Consider the following 16,061-nt stretch of genomic DNA (forward strand, 5'->3'; position numbering starts at 1 on the left):
AGATGCTGGAGAAAATACTCCGGTGTCCTGTTATATTTTAGATAGCAAGGAGTTTATTAAACTCCACCGAAACAATCTGCAAATTTCATTAAAATTTAATAAACGATCATCTTGTCTTTATTTTTAGTTAGCACATACCTTAAACACTTAAAGCTGTAAGCTAATGATAGTTATATAAGAGCAGATGCATGCTGGTGCAATAAGTTGTACGTTTTACGTCCAATGGATGCATGATCTGATTAGTCGACTAATCGCAAAATTAATTGGTGACTAGTCGACTATCAAAATAATCGTTTGTGGCAGCCCTAATAGGAAGTGTATGTGTGGGTGTAAATGGGTAAATGTGAAGTAATAACTGGATTAACTGCTCAGTTAGAGTAGAAAAGCTTTATGTAAGTACCAGTCCATTTACCATTACAGTATTGTTCACTGATGGTTTACTATAGAAACATCGTAAAGATTTTGCAGGAGAAATGCATCCTTAAAATCAAACATGCTTTTTACAATAACCTTAAAAAAAATCTGACAGATTATTAAAAGGACCAATACAGGGGAAAAAGTTGTTCATATAGGGTTAAATGAGCTGTAAAGAAAATAATCCTCACCATTTCTTTTGGTTGCTGCTTTTCAAAACTGATTAGAAGACAAAGGCGGACCTAAAAATCAATCAGAGCTACCGTGTGTGTGTGGTGGGTGAAGGGGGGTGGTATTGATAGGCAGACAGGTGCAGCAGTTTTGAAGGGGTTTATTTTGACTGAATGGGGAGAACGAAGGCTAGCTGGATGTAGGAAAGGAGCAAAGGCGTTGATGGCGGTGGGTCTTATGCTCTGTCATTAGTTGGGCATTAACCCCCTCCCCTTTAAACCGTCTTTTAGTAATGACAGGGCATAAGAAGCAGAAAGGGGAGGAGTGATCTGGAAGAATATGGGGAGATTGAGAGGGTTAGCCCACAGCACCTGCCCAGGGTAACTACCTCACTCCAGGAGGTCCTAACTACTGCCGTTTTGGCTGTCTGCTGCTCTGCCTGTATGACAGAGCAGGACCCTGACACACAGCAGCTGAAGATACATCAAAATGTAAAGAAAAGGAAACATGAAAAGGCAGTATGCGAAGTCAGTAAACTTCTTTTTATTTCATGCAGTTTTTTTGTTGCATTTTACAAATCCTATTTGCAGTGCGTTTCTTGTCAGATTGTTGTGCAAAATTAGAGCAGCAAAATGGAAACAACAATTTTCAGCAAAATTTCCTCATTACCAGAAACAGTTTTTAAAAGCACCACAAGACAAGTTTTTTTCTTCTCCCCAATTTTTTAAGAACACCTTTAGCAACAAAGTGGTAAATCAACACGTTTTATAAACGAGTAATGACATTGGATGCTTTGAATGTGTTTTCTGTGTTCATCTGTTTGATGGAAATGTACATTAATTCATGTGTTTTCATCAAGAATCCTTTAAACATGATTTCTAATCACTGTTGCAGTAGCAGAACTTCAGAGTATAATAAATGCCTTAAAAATTGAATGACGTATTTTAAAACTTATTTAAAACTTTAAAAAAATGTTGGTTTTGTTTTGTTTTTCCTTTGTGTTTTTCTCTGTCAAAGCAGCAAGTTGAGATTTTCATCCAAAAACCTCACAAAAAATTTAACTAACAAGCAACAAATCGCAACATTTGGAAAACTTTGTGTGTTTGCAGCTGTTTCACAGCTGGCCGAACTAAGCCAGTTTCATGTGTCATAGGGCTGGTTGGTGTGCGAGGACCAGGCCTGTCAGAACAGGACCAGACGTTTGCCCATCGCCTTCTCCCGGCATGGACCCATCTGCCCCGCCTGCAGCAGGGCGACACTTAGACCCGAGGTAACGCACCCGCAAACATCAGAGTTCACACTGGCACACACGTGGCTTTGCATTCCCATTGGCTTAAAAGAAATATACCCCAGGCTGAGTTAAATCTCCACAGCAGCATGGGTTGTTGCATTCTGTGGGTCTTTTCCAGTTGATGGTGCTATGGAGCTGCAATATCCGCTCTCATATGTGCTGTGCATTTCTGCTCATTAGCGTCACATTTCCTCAAATAAACACTCTGATAAAACCAATCTTTGTCGTGTGTGTGTGAGCGACTGTGTGTCAGCGCACATGTGTGCCACTCTGTCTGTGTTTGGAAGGCACTAAGAGCTTGGATGGTAGTTTAGCCATTAAAAGCATCTGTCTGTCCAGCTCTGGTAGCCGCCTTATGAACACTTTGTTAGTTTGACCACTGGATTTAAAAGAAACACTCTCCCTTTCAATTTGAGCGTGACAGTTCAATCTGCTTTTTGTCTTTTCTGCCTCTGTCCCATTCTTACCATTCCTGTCTCAAGCCTTTGCTTTAACTCTCTCCTGTCAATTCTTTTTCTTTCTTTCTTTTTTTTAACCATGCGTGTTCTGCCCCTTCTGTCCCCCCACTCCACCCCCCCCCCCCCCCCCCCCCCCACCGGCTGCTTTGCTGTGTCTGGCTCTGTGGCGACAGGTTGTAAACCAGAAGGCCAATTTCTGCTGTCACTGTAGCCACTTAGGCAGCCATTGCTGTGCCTGAGGGCCGTGGCACTTTAAACTGTGGGCTGAATAAAACATTTAACTCTCTGTGCTCGTTCATGCACCCTTTCTCTACTTTAAAAACTGCAGCCTGTCTTCATTTTACTTCACGGTTTGACTCCACAGACTTGGCCTTTTTATCTAAATCCATGGGTTGCTGATGATGAAGACAGATGTAAGCAGTTTTGTGTAAAAGTCAGGATGAATACTCAGAGGATATTATTGATACCAGTGCAAGACCACCGGGTCTGTGAGGATTTTCTGTGTGGGGAAGAACATCAGGTTTTCAGCATCAGTGCAAGTGTTTCATCGCGCAGTAATATTTGCATGTGACTCAGATGTTCAAAAATCTTTGTTTGGCAGTGTGCAACTGTCAGGAAAAGATGCCAGCATTGCTAAAAGGAACTTATAAGCCTGGAGCCATACGCTTCCAATGAACCGGACAATTTGGAACAGGTTTTCATCTGGAGCTTGTTCTTAATTCCCCATCCCTGCTTGCAAGGTGCTTTGCATACATTTAAAAACGTTGAACGAAATTTTATTTTTGTTTCAAATTCAAACATTGGGTAAGACAACATCTGTGGAGATCAGGCTTGGCATTTTATTTTAAGAACAAGGAGTAAAAGTGGTCTTTAGGAATAGTTCTCCAGATTTCCTGATTATTTTTCCTCTGTAAATTGGCTGGTTTTTGCACATATTTTGAGTCCTGTCCTTGTGCAGTACATCCATCCATCCATCCTTTCTCTTCCCCTTATTTCCCCTTATTCAGGGTCATGGGTGGGTGCACTGTTGCAGTCACACCTATGGACAATTTAGAATCACCACTTAACCAGTTAGTTTGGACTGTGGGAGGAAGCTGGGGTATCCCAGAGAGATCATGAACGGTCCCAACGATGGTAGATGGTGGATTTTAACCCAGGAGCTTCTTGCTGCAAGGCAACAGTGCTAATCACTACATGTCTGTGCTGCCCAAGAAACTTTTTTTTTTCTTTATAAAGCCTAAGGAAACATTATGAATCATTAGTAGTTGTTTTTAAGCCCTTAATTACAAGCAACGTGTTGCACAAACACCTAACTTGTTCCCATTTCTTTACTTAAACCCATGAACAAAGATATTTACACCAATAATGTGATTCTCAAAGTGCCATTAGCTGAAAATGTGGCAAATCTGATGCAGAAAATAAACAGTATTTTAAAGTTTTGTGCTGGAAATAGGAATTAATCATGGAAAGACCTGACAGATGTATTTGGCCCTTTAGTTGATCCATCTGTTGTATTCTTAAGGAAGGGAAAGGCTGAGATATTCTATTTTGCACTATTGCTGAACTGAAAATCAGTGGCAACAGGTCTTATGGAGTGATGAACCCACATTTGAAATTTGTAATCAATCCATATGAAGAAGGTCAGGAGAGGAATACAACAGTGTCTACAACCATCTGTATAAGGTGGAGGCTTTGTGGTTTGGGGGAATTATGAATATAGAAAAGTACCATCAGACTTGGATCCACCATGTGGAAAACATCTGATTGGCAACAGCTTCGTTTTCCAGCATCTAAGTGACCCCAAACGCTCTACCAATGCCATAAAAAGCATAGCTGGATAGAAAAATCACTCAAGACTTTCCAACAGTACTGCATTTCTTTCCTCTGACTGTAACGTGCAAAGACCCATCCCTGCTTTGACTCTGATTGGCCTTTCTAACCAGCCATGTAATTTGAAGGCTAACTAAGCAACAAACCGCAAATCAGAAGCAGGATATGGGCAGATTACATTGTTGTGTTAATGAAATAAAAGACAGTAGACGTTTCCACACATTGCAGGTGAATAACAAACAAATAATTTTGGACACTGACATGAAACTGATCTATTGTTTTAGTTGTCTGTTGAGGGATTTGAACCTAGATGGAGGCGCTGTGTGCAAAATGCTGGCTTTTACTCTTTCTGTGGCTCACGTCTGTGTCACTACCGACTGCCGCTACAGTGTGAGGCTGGAATAAACAGACGTGACACAGGGGGTAGACATGATGTAGCAAGTATTAGAGCAGTAATTGTTTTACAGTGTAGTTGTTTCTGTGATGTTCAGATTTTGGCACCTTTTCTGTGGTGTCCTGGTTTTCCCACTCACAAACATTTTAGACAAGTGGAGGTGTGACAGAAATATGCCACGTCTGGTCGAAATATAACACATGGGAATAAACTTGACTGTTTTCATGATGTTGAAGCACTTTTTAAAGATGGCTTTGCTGCAAAGTTTAAAGTCTGTTTTTCTCCGTGAGTGTAAGTAAACAGATTCATTAGACTAATATTAAAAATACTTTTTATTATGTTATGAATTCATATCAGAATCCCTTCGCAAGTACATCACTGAGTCTTTATTGGCCTTTAGTGTGCTAGCTTCAACATTACAGCTCTTTAAATACCTTGTGAGCACAAAGGGCTGCCACTTAGCAATATAGCAAAGGCTGTATTTGAGCAATACATTTAATTTTGAATTCTTGCTGCTGATTTCCTTTGTTTTTTCCTGCAATAGTATAAGTCATGATTCGTAGTAGGCTAATTTTGACTTTTCAGCACTGTTGTCTGAATCGAGCCAGTGCACAGAGATTAACAGTCCAGCAGCTTACGTTTTTAATTGCTGCTAATTATGCAAAGTATTCAAGAGACCATTCATGGCAGTCTGAGCTGGTGTGGACCGCTCACGCTAGCAATGAAGAAGACGAGAAATTAGCCAATTTCCACTGAGAGGTGGTCTCCTTTTTTCTTTTTTAAATGCATTAAAGTTCTGATTCTTTTTGAAACGTCCATCAGATTCATGTGCGTCCTGCCTGCTTTATCACTCTGGACACATTCCCTTCTTGCTTTTCGTCTGCCAGCATCATCATAGTTTATCGGTCTCAAATATGCAACAGCCACATAGACGATTAGTGGTTCTGCTTTTGTGTACGCTGCACCAAAGGCAGTTTTTGTGTGTGTCAGAGCTTCTGTAAACGGAGTATCTTGTTTGTGACTCCTTGTTCCCGCGTCTCTCTCTCTCTGCATCATGGTACGTTTACTGTCACTGTGGGGCTGCCTCTTCTCCTTCCTCCATCTCTCTCTCACTCTGCCTCTTCCTTCTTCTCCCTCCTTCTCTCACTCCCTCTCCCCCTCTCTCTGGACACAGATTCAGAGCGTGATCTGATCTCCATGTAATGGGAGAGTAATAGGCACTCTGCCTTGATTGGTTGGTAATTTGGGGGAGTTATGCACAGGTGCAATTTGTAATATTTTCAGTAAATTAAATTTCTTTCTCTTCCTCTCTCCTCTCGCTCCCTCTGCAGTGCTTAACTCAAATAGGCTATTTTTTTTCTCACCCTGTCTCAAATCTGTCCTGACTTTTCCTTCCCCCTCCTCCCCCCACCTCTTTATTCACTGCTTTCTTTCCCCGTTCCTTTCTTTTCATTTTCTTTCCCTCCCCTCCCTCCCTCCTTAGCTCCTACACTTATTCTCTCTTCTCTTGGCTCGCTCTCTTTCTCTCCTCCTCTCGCCCTCCCTTTCTGTCTCTCTCTCCCCCTCTCTCTCTCTTTTTCTCCCCTCGTTTTATTGATGTACGCTCAGGCGCCCATTAGAGCTCCCTTTTTCCCTCTAGTGGAAATTGCAGCATGTTAATTTTCACACAAATTACGGCAATAGCAGGTATCTCTATTTGATACATTATAGCGGGAGCAATCAGAGATAATTGAGTGCCTTTCAGAGGGAGACGGCTGCATTCACTGCCGGCTCAAAGCTGCCCCATTATCGCCTAATCGCTCTTTAAACACTGAATTTTGCCGAACAAAAATTCTTGTCATAATTTTGCTTAAGTGTATTTGGAAATCACAGTCCTTTGAGCGAGGATAATTGAAATCAAATCCCTTTCACTGGAGCTGACATTTCTACATTTCCCCCCAATTGAAATTAATTTCAAAAATTGAGCATGAATATCTTCAAATAGCAGGCAATTATGCCTTTCAATGGGGAGAAATTACCGGTGCTGAATCGTTGGAGGCTTGCGGGCGAGAGCACCAGTTAAATGCCTTTGTTTCCCGCCGTGTTTGCCTAGTAAAGATTTACATATATTGACTCATTATGGTGTCTTGTGAAGCTGATCGGCGTGACTACCACAACTGGCAATAACGCTCATCGCATCTAAAAAGCTCAAGAGTTTTAAAGCCTTGTGGCCTCACAGCTGAGGGAAAAATGTATGTTTGTTTCTCTCCATCTCCCTCCCTTTCTCACTCCCTCTCTCTTTCTGCAGCTGCAGTAGCACGAGTGCTTGTAGACTCAGTATTTACAATGCATGTTTGCAGCAAAGCCAGAAAGAAGCATGCAAAGCCGAGGCCCTTGTCCGTGTCACCGGTGCTGGGATGTTTTCTGCCATGTCAAAGCCACTGGATGCTTGTAGTTTCACAGCAGTTCACACATGTTACAGCCTCTGTAACCCAAAAAAGCGGGGGGAAAACTGGCTGTGTTTTTGTTTTTGTTTGGCCTGCTCTCTCCCTCGCATGCTCGCAGAATATTGTCTGTCTGACTACCTTTCATTAACTGCTTCACTGGTGTACCTGAGCGACAGTGTAGTGCGCAAAAGTTCTCTGGAGGTTGGATATGTGCGCGCACCTGTGTCACGTAAAAGATAGAGGCAGGTGTTTTTAAGACTGAGGAAGTCTTGAGTGCTTGTTTTATTGCGTGAAGCCATTTTAGACTGTTGCTCTGTGATTTGGATCAATTTGTATGATTTAGCCTCTTTTCTTATTTCTTACTTTTACCTTTTATTGTATACATCCTCTCCCTCACTTTATCGTCCTCCTGACACATCTTCCTTATGGCGTAACTGTGTTTTGTAGCTGGGTCGGGGTTGTGTGCATCTGTGGGGAGGCAAGGGAAGGGGGTGGGGGGGTAGTCAGTCAGGGATGAGGGAGGCAAAGGAGCAAGGGGTACGAGGTGGGGGCTGGGGGGTCCAACACTCCCGGGAGAGAGGCAATTTCACAGCTGGTTTGCTCCTTAGGCAGTCAGGCTGAAAATGCTGCAGATTTGTGGAGCAAATTGAAATGGTGTCAGTGCAGGAACAAAGCGCCGAGCTGAATGACGAGGTAGGTGTGTGTGTGTGAGTGTGGGAGAGTGAGGTGGGGTTGAGGGGCTCTAAATTCAATAACAATCCTGTAACATTTTAGCCACGCCTTTCTGACACCTGTCAGTCAGTCAGTGCGGCACGACTGGCCCGCCCACAATCAGCATTATATTGTTCAAATGTGTGTGTGTGCATTTTTTTTTTCTTTCCCTAAGAGGAAGAAGCGACGCGCTGTTTGTGCCGACCGAGCTTGTTCAACCTTGGCAACCGTAACCGAGGCTCCATTATGGGATGCGCATGGTTTGGTTGTTGACTAGGCAAGTGCATCAGCGGTCAACAGCTGTGCGTGCCATGTGGGCAAGCCATAGAAAGCCATTAAACACACACTCGCTTTCACACATCACACAGTTTGCGTATAGCTGCATTAGATACTCTTGCCACTTGATTATGCCACAGCAGTAAAAACTGAAATTACAATTACGCACATTCCCGATTGGCAGGTATAATGGGCGCACACATACTCGCTTCACTCACACACACACACACACACACACACACAGAGACACACGGATACTGACACACAGGGATTGTCGGGGGATTCTTCCTGGTGGTAATAATAAAGCACTCGGCGCACACCTGATGGCAGTGTGGGGTCGGGGCTTAGCGTGCCCTCTGCAGCGTAGCAGGGAAATGACGAGCCAATAACTGCAATTAAACATGCAGTATAATGGCTAATCAAATTGACAGCCTCGGCTGTTCACATGCCTCTCTCACAATGGCTTATCACAACAAACTATTATGAGGGAGGGTATTTCAGGCCTGATCCCCTCTTTTCGTTCTCTCTCACCATCTCTCACTTCTTTCCGAGTCTTGCTTTCTTTTGCTCTGTTTTTCTTCTTTTTTTTCTCTCCCCTCCCTCCCTCCCACCGCTGTCTTGCTCATCCTCTCCGTCTCTTTCCCCTCTCTCCCTCTGGCAGGCTGTCGTGTGGCTCCATTTAATTGCAGTGGAGATTAACAAAGCAAGCAAATTTGTTTTCTCGCTTTACTGTGTCACACAGAGGAAGGGAGATGTTTTCAGGGAAGTATAGTCATTTGAGCTAGGTGCACCCTCTTAGAATTATGTTTAATGTGCCTGTTTTTCAAACTGGTAAACCACTTTTATTATTCTGTTGTTGATGGGTTTTTTCCCCTCCTGTCATGATCTTGACTCCGTTCTCGGCGGAGTGAATAATGGTGATTAATCACTTATTAATGCAGAAATGGAGCAGTAGTGTTGTTGGTGAGGTGGCTGGATAAGACTAGTAGTGACAGGGATATTCCACACATGCAAGAAAAATATACACGAGGCTCCTCATCCGCTTCCAAACAACACTTTTGCCTTAATCCATATCGGGTGGGGTTTTCTTGATGAAGTAAATCTTTTTGTGTGTGTCTGTGTTCTCTCTGCAGTACTCGGAGAAGGCCCTATACAACCAGCTGTGCTTCTACAGGTTCATCTTTGACTGGGAATACGCAATCACAAAAGTACTAAATACTGACGAAAAAAGTAAGATAACACACACCCAGCATACTTGTTGCAATAAATCGAATTCATTGTTTTTCACGTGGCCTGTAGGTGGTTTTGGTTTGAGCTGCACAGTTAGAGAGCTCTTGTGTAGAAATGTCTGCCTTTACTAGAATATAACTAGTTACATGATGCAGAAACCTTGTCGTGAACAATTTCATGCAGGAACTATTGTCTTTATACTGTTTACATCCACCAGCTGAGGGGGAGTGGCATTAATGTTTACGTCCTGTCACAGTGTTAAAAGTGCTAAACCTTTTATAATGGGTGTACAGATGTTTTAATCTTCAGTGACACAGATGTTGAATGTAGACAGTAGAAAGAAAATGCTCACGATATGATGCTTGGACTTTGGTTTTTTGTGAGTAAGGTAAGTGCCATCCACTTCCATTATATTCAAAAGAAGGCTGATCTGTCCCAAACGGGCCAGCTTTTACACCAAAACAATCTACAGTTGATGATTGAACCCCACTACGGGACAAATGAAAAATTAAGGCCAAATTAATACATCAACCAATATTGATTGATGATTGATTTCTTTGTGATAAAGAATAAGGTTTGGGGCGAGTTGTCCTCCAAAGTTTTACTTTGTGTTTGTTTTGAAACTGGCTCTGCTTTTGTAAATTTAGTCATATTTTATTCATTTTTCTTCCTTCTCTGCTATACAGCCACTGAAAGTGAAATCAAGTTAGTAGAGCCACTGCTGAACTTTGAATTTTAATGTCCTAACAAAGCTTCCTCACAAATACATGTACAACATAGCATTAGCAATCAATGTCTTAACATAAACCTTTTACCCAGGCTGCACTTAAAATATTCACCAGTGATGTGACACACACATGTACGCTCACACACACACACACACACAAAAGTAGCGGAGCCTGGGCATTGGATATGGGAAGGGGGGTTAAGGACATTCAGCTCCTCGACTCGACAGCCCTAATTTAGGAGTCGGATTCAATCACACACACATACAGAATGCAAAACGCTCCAATCACTAGAAGAAAGAAGGAGAGAGCCCTCCATCGCTCTGCCTCTACCCCTACCCTCACTGTCCATCTCTACTGCTTTCTCTCCCTTGCTCTCTCTGTCTTTTTGCTCTCTCTCTCTCCCCCTCTCTTGGACAGGCACTCGTTTGGCTGTGTTGATTGAAAACAGGTTTTAGATTTGGGGAAATGATAGGGGGAGTAATGGGCGCGCTGACGAAAGGATAGCCCTTCTCATATAATGGGACATGGAGCGTATATTTCCCCCCTTGGACTCAAATAGACGCTACTCCAGTGATCTGGGCGCACTCAGTAGGCGTCAGCCGCAAGGCCTCTTTACCCATAGTTCTCCCTGATTGATGTCACTTGATTCGAAAGGGCCGCTGGGCCGAGTGATTTATTTATTTGATTAAATTTTGTATGTATGTATGTTATTTATGTATGTATGCTTGAATGCTGCGGGTGTGCACACTGGGACCTGAGTAAGGCAGGGAAAGAGTGAGACAGCAGAGTTAAATATAACGTGTAATCAACAGATGACCACTCAGAAGATGGAGGGAGCTAAAATGGAGGGATTGGACCATTGTGGAGGAGTGGGGGGAGACTAACATGATTATAGTCTACATTTTTTTGCTTTTATTTCCGTCTTCGCCCAGATGCAAGAAATCGTCGCCAATCAATCCTCGACTCTTTCTTTATGCTCCTGTGCTTTGCACTGTTTTTGATCTCTTTGAACTTTCTCGTCCACAGTTTCTCATTTTTGTGTTTCACGGCGCAATACTGTAGCGTATATCCACTATAAGGGTACAGAGTTTACTATACAGTGTTCAGTAAACAGCAAATGGTTGGATGGTTGTGGGTTTGTTTAACATCTGAACTTATGATTCTTGAAAGCTTTTTGATTTGAGATATTTATCTGTTCAGTTAAGTATCAGAGGGGCTGTTAATCTGCTTCAGCTGCTTTGGAGTTTATGACTATGAGACAACTCCTAACACGGCAATGTATTTACAGACCACTGACACATTTTCCTCCATATTTTCTGGGTGAATATTACTAATGATAATATGAGGAGATACATGGACCTGGCAGAGGTTCCAAAGGTAGTCCACCTCCTCCAGGATGGCACATCAATATGTGGCATTGCCAAAAGGTTTCCTGTGTCTCAGCAGCATTTAGATTCCAGACACTTAGTCTAGCAGAGTTAGACAGGGCAGTAGAAGATCCTTAATCCAACAGCAAACCTGGTATCTGCTCCTTTGCCCAAGGAGGAACAGGAAGAGCACTGCCAGAGCTACAAAATTAACTCCAGCAGGCCACAGGTGTGAATGTCTCTGACCAAATAATCAGAAACAGACTTCATTAGGGTGGCTTAGTGGGCCCTGGGCTCACTGCACTGTACAACCTGATTGGCATTTGCCTTTGAATACCAGCACTGGCAGGTCACCCTCTGGCACCCTGTGCTTTTCACAAATGAGAGCAGGTTCACACTGAGCACATATGACAGATGTGAAAGGGTCTGGAGAAGTCGTGAAGCCTATAACATCGGTAAGCATGACCAGTTTGGTGGTGGATCAGTGATGGTCTGTGGATGTATATCCTGGTAGGGACACAGACTTCTACAGGCACCCTGACTACCATTAGCTACCAGGATCAAATCGTTGGACCTGCTGTCAAGACCCAGGTGCACTGGATCCTGGGTTCCTCCTGGTGCACAATGTCTGGCCTCATGTGGTGATCTATGCAGGCATTTCCTGGATGACAAAGGGATTGATACCACTGACTGGTCCCCAATCTCACCTGACTAAAATCCAATTTAAAAAACAAAAACTGGGACGTTATGTTTCAGCCCATCCAACACCAGCAGGTTGTATCTCAGGCTCAGTGATGCGATGTTCCAATTAAGTGCAGAGATCCACTTAGAGCAAAAACTAAAACTCTGCTTATTAATTCATCCTGATTATTTGTGTCAATATCAGCTTGTTGTCAATTCTCAGCTGGGAAACTACTGTTAGCTCCCTTTTAGAGCAACACTGAGTAAGGTGTAGTGCACACACTGTTCTCATCTCATGGCCAGAAATTTTATTCCTGCCAATATGACAAGAGCTCATTGTCGGTATAAAAAAAGAAATGTAGCAGACATTACACATCACACTAATAATTGCCGTGTTTCTTCAGGTTAAACATGAGCATGTTGCAGATGTAGAGTACAAAGAGTAGCTACAAGTGTGGAGAGAAGTGGTCCAGTTTCCTCTTGACATGGTAGAAAACGTGCCTCAGTGAAGGGTCACAGATCAGTGGATACACAGATCAGAAGGGTCCTGGAGGGATGTGATGAGCCACCAGACGGTGGTCTTAACTGCAAGTGGAAGTCATGTTAACTTGTTACTCTACTCACTCACCAGACCGCAGCACAATCCGCTGTTCTTCACCACACTTGGATGGTTTACTTTCATAAATCACATCTCCACTGTTCCATTTTCTCTTTTCATGCTTCTTCCCCTAAAACCTGTTTGAGAGACAGAATGTGTGACTGTACGCTGTCTGTCACACCCAGTGTTGTTCTGCACTGCCCAGCACTCTGCAAAGTTAACACTGACATGACAGATGCAGTGATAGCTGCGATTCTGGGGATTCGCCTATTAATTGTTGGGCAGCTCCTGCATGGTCAAACTTCTCTTGCTGCTCTAATGCCCTGATGCTAGAAACCATCAAGGTGACAGCTCTCAAACAGATATGTTAGGTATACTGATCTAAATTAAAAAGTGAAAATAACGATGACATTGAGGCCACATTTATCAAAGCTCTGTCAATAATTCAACATGTCATGTTTCAGTCATCACACATACATCACTGTGTTAACAGTGTTTTGCTTTGTGTGTCTGTATCCATTAATCCTGTCTAGAAATACTAACAAACCAAATGTGTCCACTGCAGTTCTGTGCAAAAGTCTTGAGCCACCCTTCATTTCTTTTCATTTACATTCAAGGATCCAGACTTTCTTTTAACCTTTTAAAGTGGTCTTGAGAAAAAGTTCTCCAGGTTTTCTGAAGATCTTTCAAAGTTTTTCTTTGTACACTGGTTGCTTTTTCACTTATTTTCAGTCCAGTCCATGCACCCGACCATTTTCAGTGACACTGGATGCTGGCCTATGAGTCATTCAAGCATAAAAAAGGCACCTATATTTAGAGCGGGGCCATATGACCAAAAATATTTTTCATGATATACATTTGAAAATTTGCAGTAACGATATAACTGACGATATAATTGACACTAGAAAAAATACTTTACAACTCCACAACTTTAATAGTGCAAAAAAAAACATAAATGTATTTTCACTTAAACAAGCAGCTGTTTTTTATGTGCATTAAAGTTATATAAAAATTTAACAGTGCAAATGCAAATTCCTTGCTGACAGTTTAACCAAAAGGCATTTCCAGTGGAAACTGGCCGACATATCCTCAGCATAACCATGTATAATATCCACAAAACTTAAAAAGAGGTTATACACAAACAATATTATGTTGAAGCACAGTACGTATCACTCCGTGAGGCTCCTGCCTACAATACCCGTAATTCTCCGACAATCCATCAAGCGGTGCGGCTTCGTAGCTTAGCAAAGTCGTGTTAAAACATTTGCTGAGCACCATGTACCACATAAAATCGTTTCAAGGTCAGTAAACACAACCAGAATTCATACATAAGGCACACGGGATTATAAGGGGCACTGTCGATTTTCAGAAAAATCAAAGGACTGATTTTAAGTGTGCCGTATTTTACAAAAATACACGGTAATAACGACGGCCCGCTAGCATGCTCTACCAAAAGTAGTGCTTTGTTGTGTATCTGACGGACCAAAGCTAAACCAGTTCCACACCACTGAAGTTGCACCAGTTCTGGTTCATCCGCTTCATTCAACGATCCGCTTTCGCTCTTCTCATTCTCAGTTGGCGCCATGTGCGTATGAAAACAAAGGCACTGCACATGCGCGTTTTACCCATATTCTATCGCCATATTTCATTTTCTTATCGTTGCCCAACATTATACTGGTATTACCGTGAACGGTACGATATGGCCCAGCCCTACCTATATTAAGTGTTGTGTACACATGACAGATGACTTAGCAAACAACCAGTTTGTATCTTAAGGCACTTTATTATCAGCCTGTCACAAACATGCAAATATAAATATATAAGTGGACAAGTATACAACTATATAGTCAATAAGCTTCCTTAAGAAAAATGGGGGGTGGAGAGATCCAGTAAAGACCTGAGAGATCAGGTTGACCCAGTTGATCCTCCTGCAGTTTCCTGAAGCCTTATCAGAAATGGTCTCAGTGGAAGGGTGGCTGTCAAGATGCCATTTTTAAAGGCTGAGGCATCTCTAATTACACAACAACTCAACTGAACAACTGGACTGAAAATCAGTGGTAGCAGGCTTTATGGAGTGATGAGTCCAAGTTAGAATTTTTTTTAGTTAAAATCAGGGTGTATGGAGGCAATCAGGAGAGGGATGCAACATAAGGTGTCCACAGCCATCTGTGCGAAGGTTTGGGCTTTCATTTCAGCTAATGGTTTTGGCGACCTTGTCAAAAATGATGGAAATATTAATACAAAAAAAAGTATTGTCAGATTAGCAAAATCTTCATTTTTCAGCATGACTGTGATCCCAAACACACTGCCAAAGCAGTAAAGGATACCTGGATAGAAAAATAAAACACCACTAGCCCTTTTCCACTAAAATCTGCTTGGAATTAATCGGCTGACTCTGTTTTTAGGGTTTTCATTTAGGTGGTAGTACCTGGTACTAGGTACTTTTTTTTTTTTTTTTTTTTTTTTTTTTAGTACCTACTCAAGACTTTTGCACAGCACTGCAAATTACTAATATACAACACACGCAACTCATTTCCTCAAAGTCAGCAAAATATAGACATGCGCACGCTCACGCTGCTATAAAATATAGGTTTACGGTGTTATCCCTCAGTCCTGGGGCAGTAATAACCCATATTACTGCATTACACACCCAGGGGCCAGCACTGCTCAGATTACAGGGAGCAGACATATGATCCTATACTCTATACTGTGTCACTGTATACCAGCACTGATTTATGAGCATTGTTTTTCCACAAACACCATCTAGGCTTTATTAATATAATTTTTTCTGGGTGGTGAGCGGAGACAGAGTGCTGCTACTAAAAAGAGCTGGTCTGGCTCTGTTTGGGCTCAAGTTTTTGTTTTCGACTCTTGAAGGAAATCAAGATTTTAGAATGAAACGTTACTCAAACTGAGTCATCTTTTGGCAGCTGGGCCCATTAAGGATCAAAGTGCTGCCGATTTGCTAGGCAGTCACCTTAAAACACCTGTGGGAGCTTGTTGTGAAGCGTCATCTAATTAAATGCATAGAATCACCAGTCGAATCTGTTTTGTTTGTTTTTTAAATATTTTTTTTATGCTGTTTTTTTCTTCCAATGTTTTTGAAGTTGCAGAAGTCGCAGGTTTAAGTTCAGGATTCCTCTTGTTATGTCTGAGAAATCAAAAACCATCTATTTTTATACTATTTAGGTATTATCGCCTTATCAATGTCTATCATCCAGTACTGTAACTCTACCAGCCTTACTGTAGCACTGCCTGACTTCTTCTTTCAGCTTCTCCTCCCGTCCTCTGCTTCTACCTCTGTCTTGCCAGCCACCTGCATCTCCTCTCTCGCCACATCTCTTTGGCCTCTCTCTTTTCCTCTTGCCTGGCAGCTCCATCTCGCATGTTCTTCTCCCAGTACACACGCTCTGCACATCCAAACCAATTCAGTCTGGCATGTCTCACTTTGTCCCTGAGCTGTCCATCTGATACACACATTTCTAA

At 42.3% G+C, this 16,061-nt stretch overlaps 1 protein-coding gene and 1 long non-coding RNA gene across 3 annotated transcripts in view; one reads left to right on the plus strand and one right to left on the minus strand.

Annotated features, from left to right (window-relative positions):
* LOC309714249 overlaps nt 1-16,061 on the minus strand; it is a 239,549-nt gene that overhangs the window by 220,836 nt on the left and 2,652 nt on the right. The window lies entirely within an intron of this gene.
* The window catches only part of pola1 (polymerase (DNA directed), alpha 1), a 65,623-nt gene that overhangs the window by 42,910 nt on the left and 6,652 nt on the right, over nt 1-16,061 (plus strand). For both annotated transcript variants that reach the window (XM_082546498.1, XM_082546497.1), the window contains exons 35-36: nt 1,739-1,855; nt 9,105-9,201. In XM_082546498.1, the coding sequence (XP_082402624.1) occupies nt 1,739-1,855; nt 9,105-9,201 (214 nt within the window). The remainder of the gene's footprint in view (nt 1-1,738; nt 1,856-9,104; nt 9,202-16,061) is intronic.

The sequence above is a fragment of the Aulonocara stuartgranti genome, assembly GCF_965226115.1.
Source record: "Aulonocara stuartgranti genome assembly, chromosome: 9".
In the NCBI taxonomy this organism is placed as follows: domain Eukaryota; kingdom Metazoa; phylum Chordata; class Actinopteri; order Cichliformes; family Cichlidae; genus Aulonocara; species Aulonocara stuartgranti.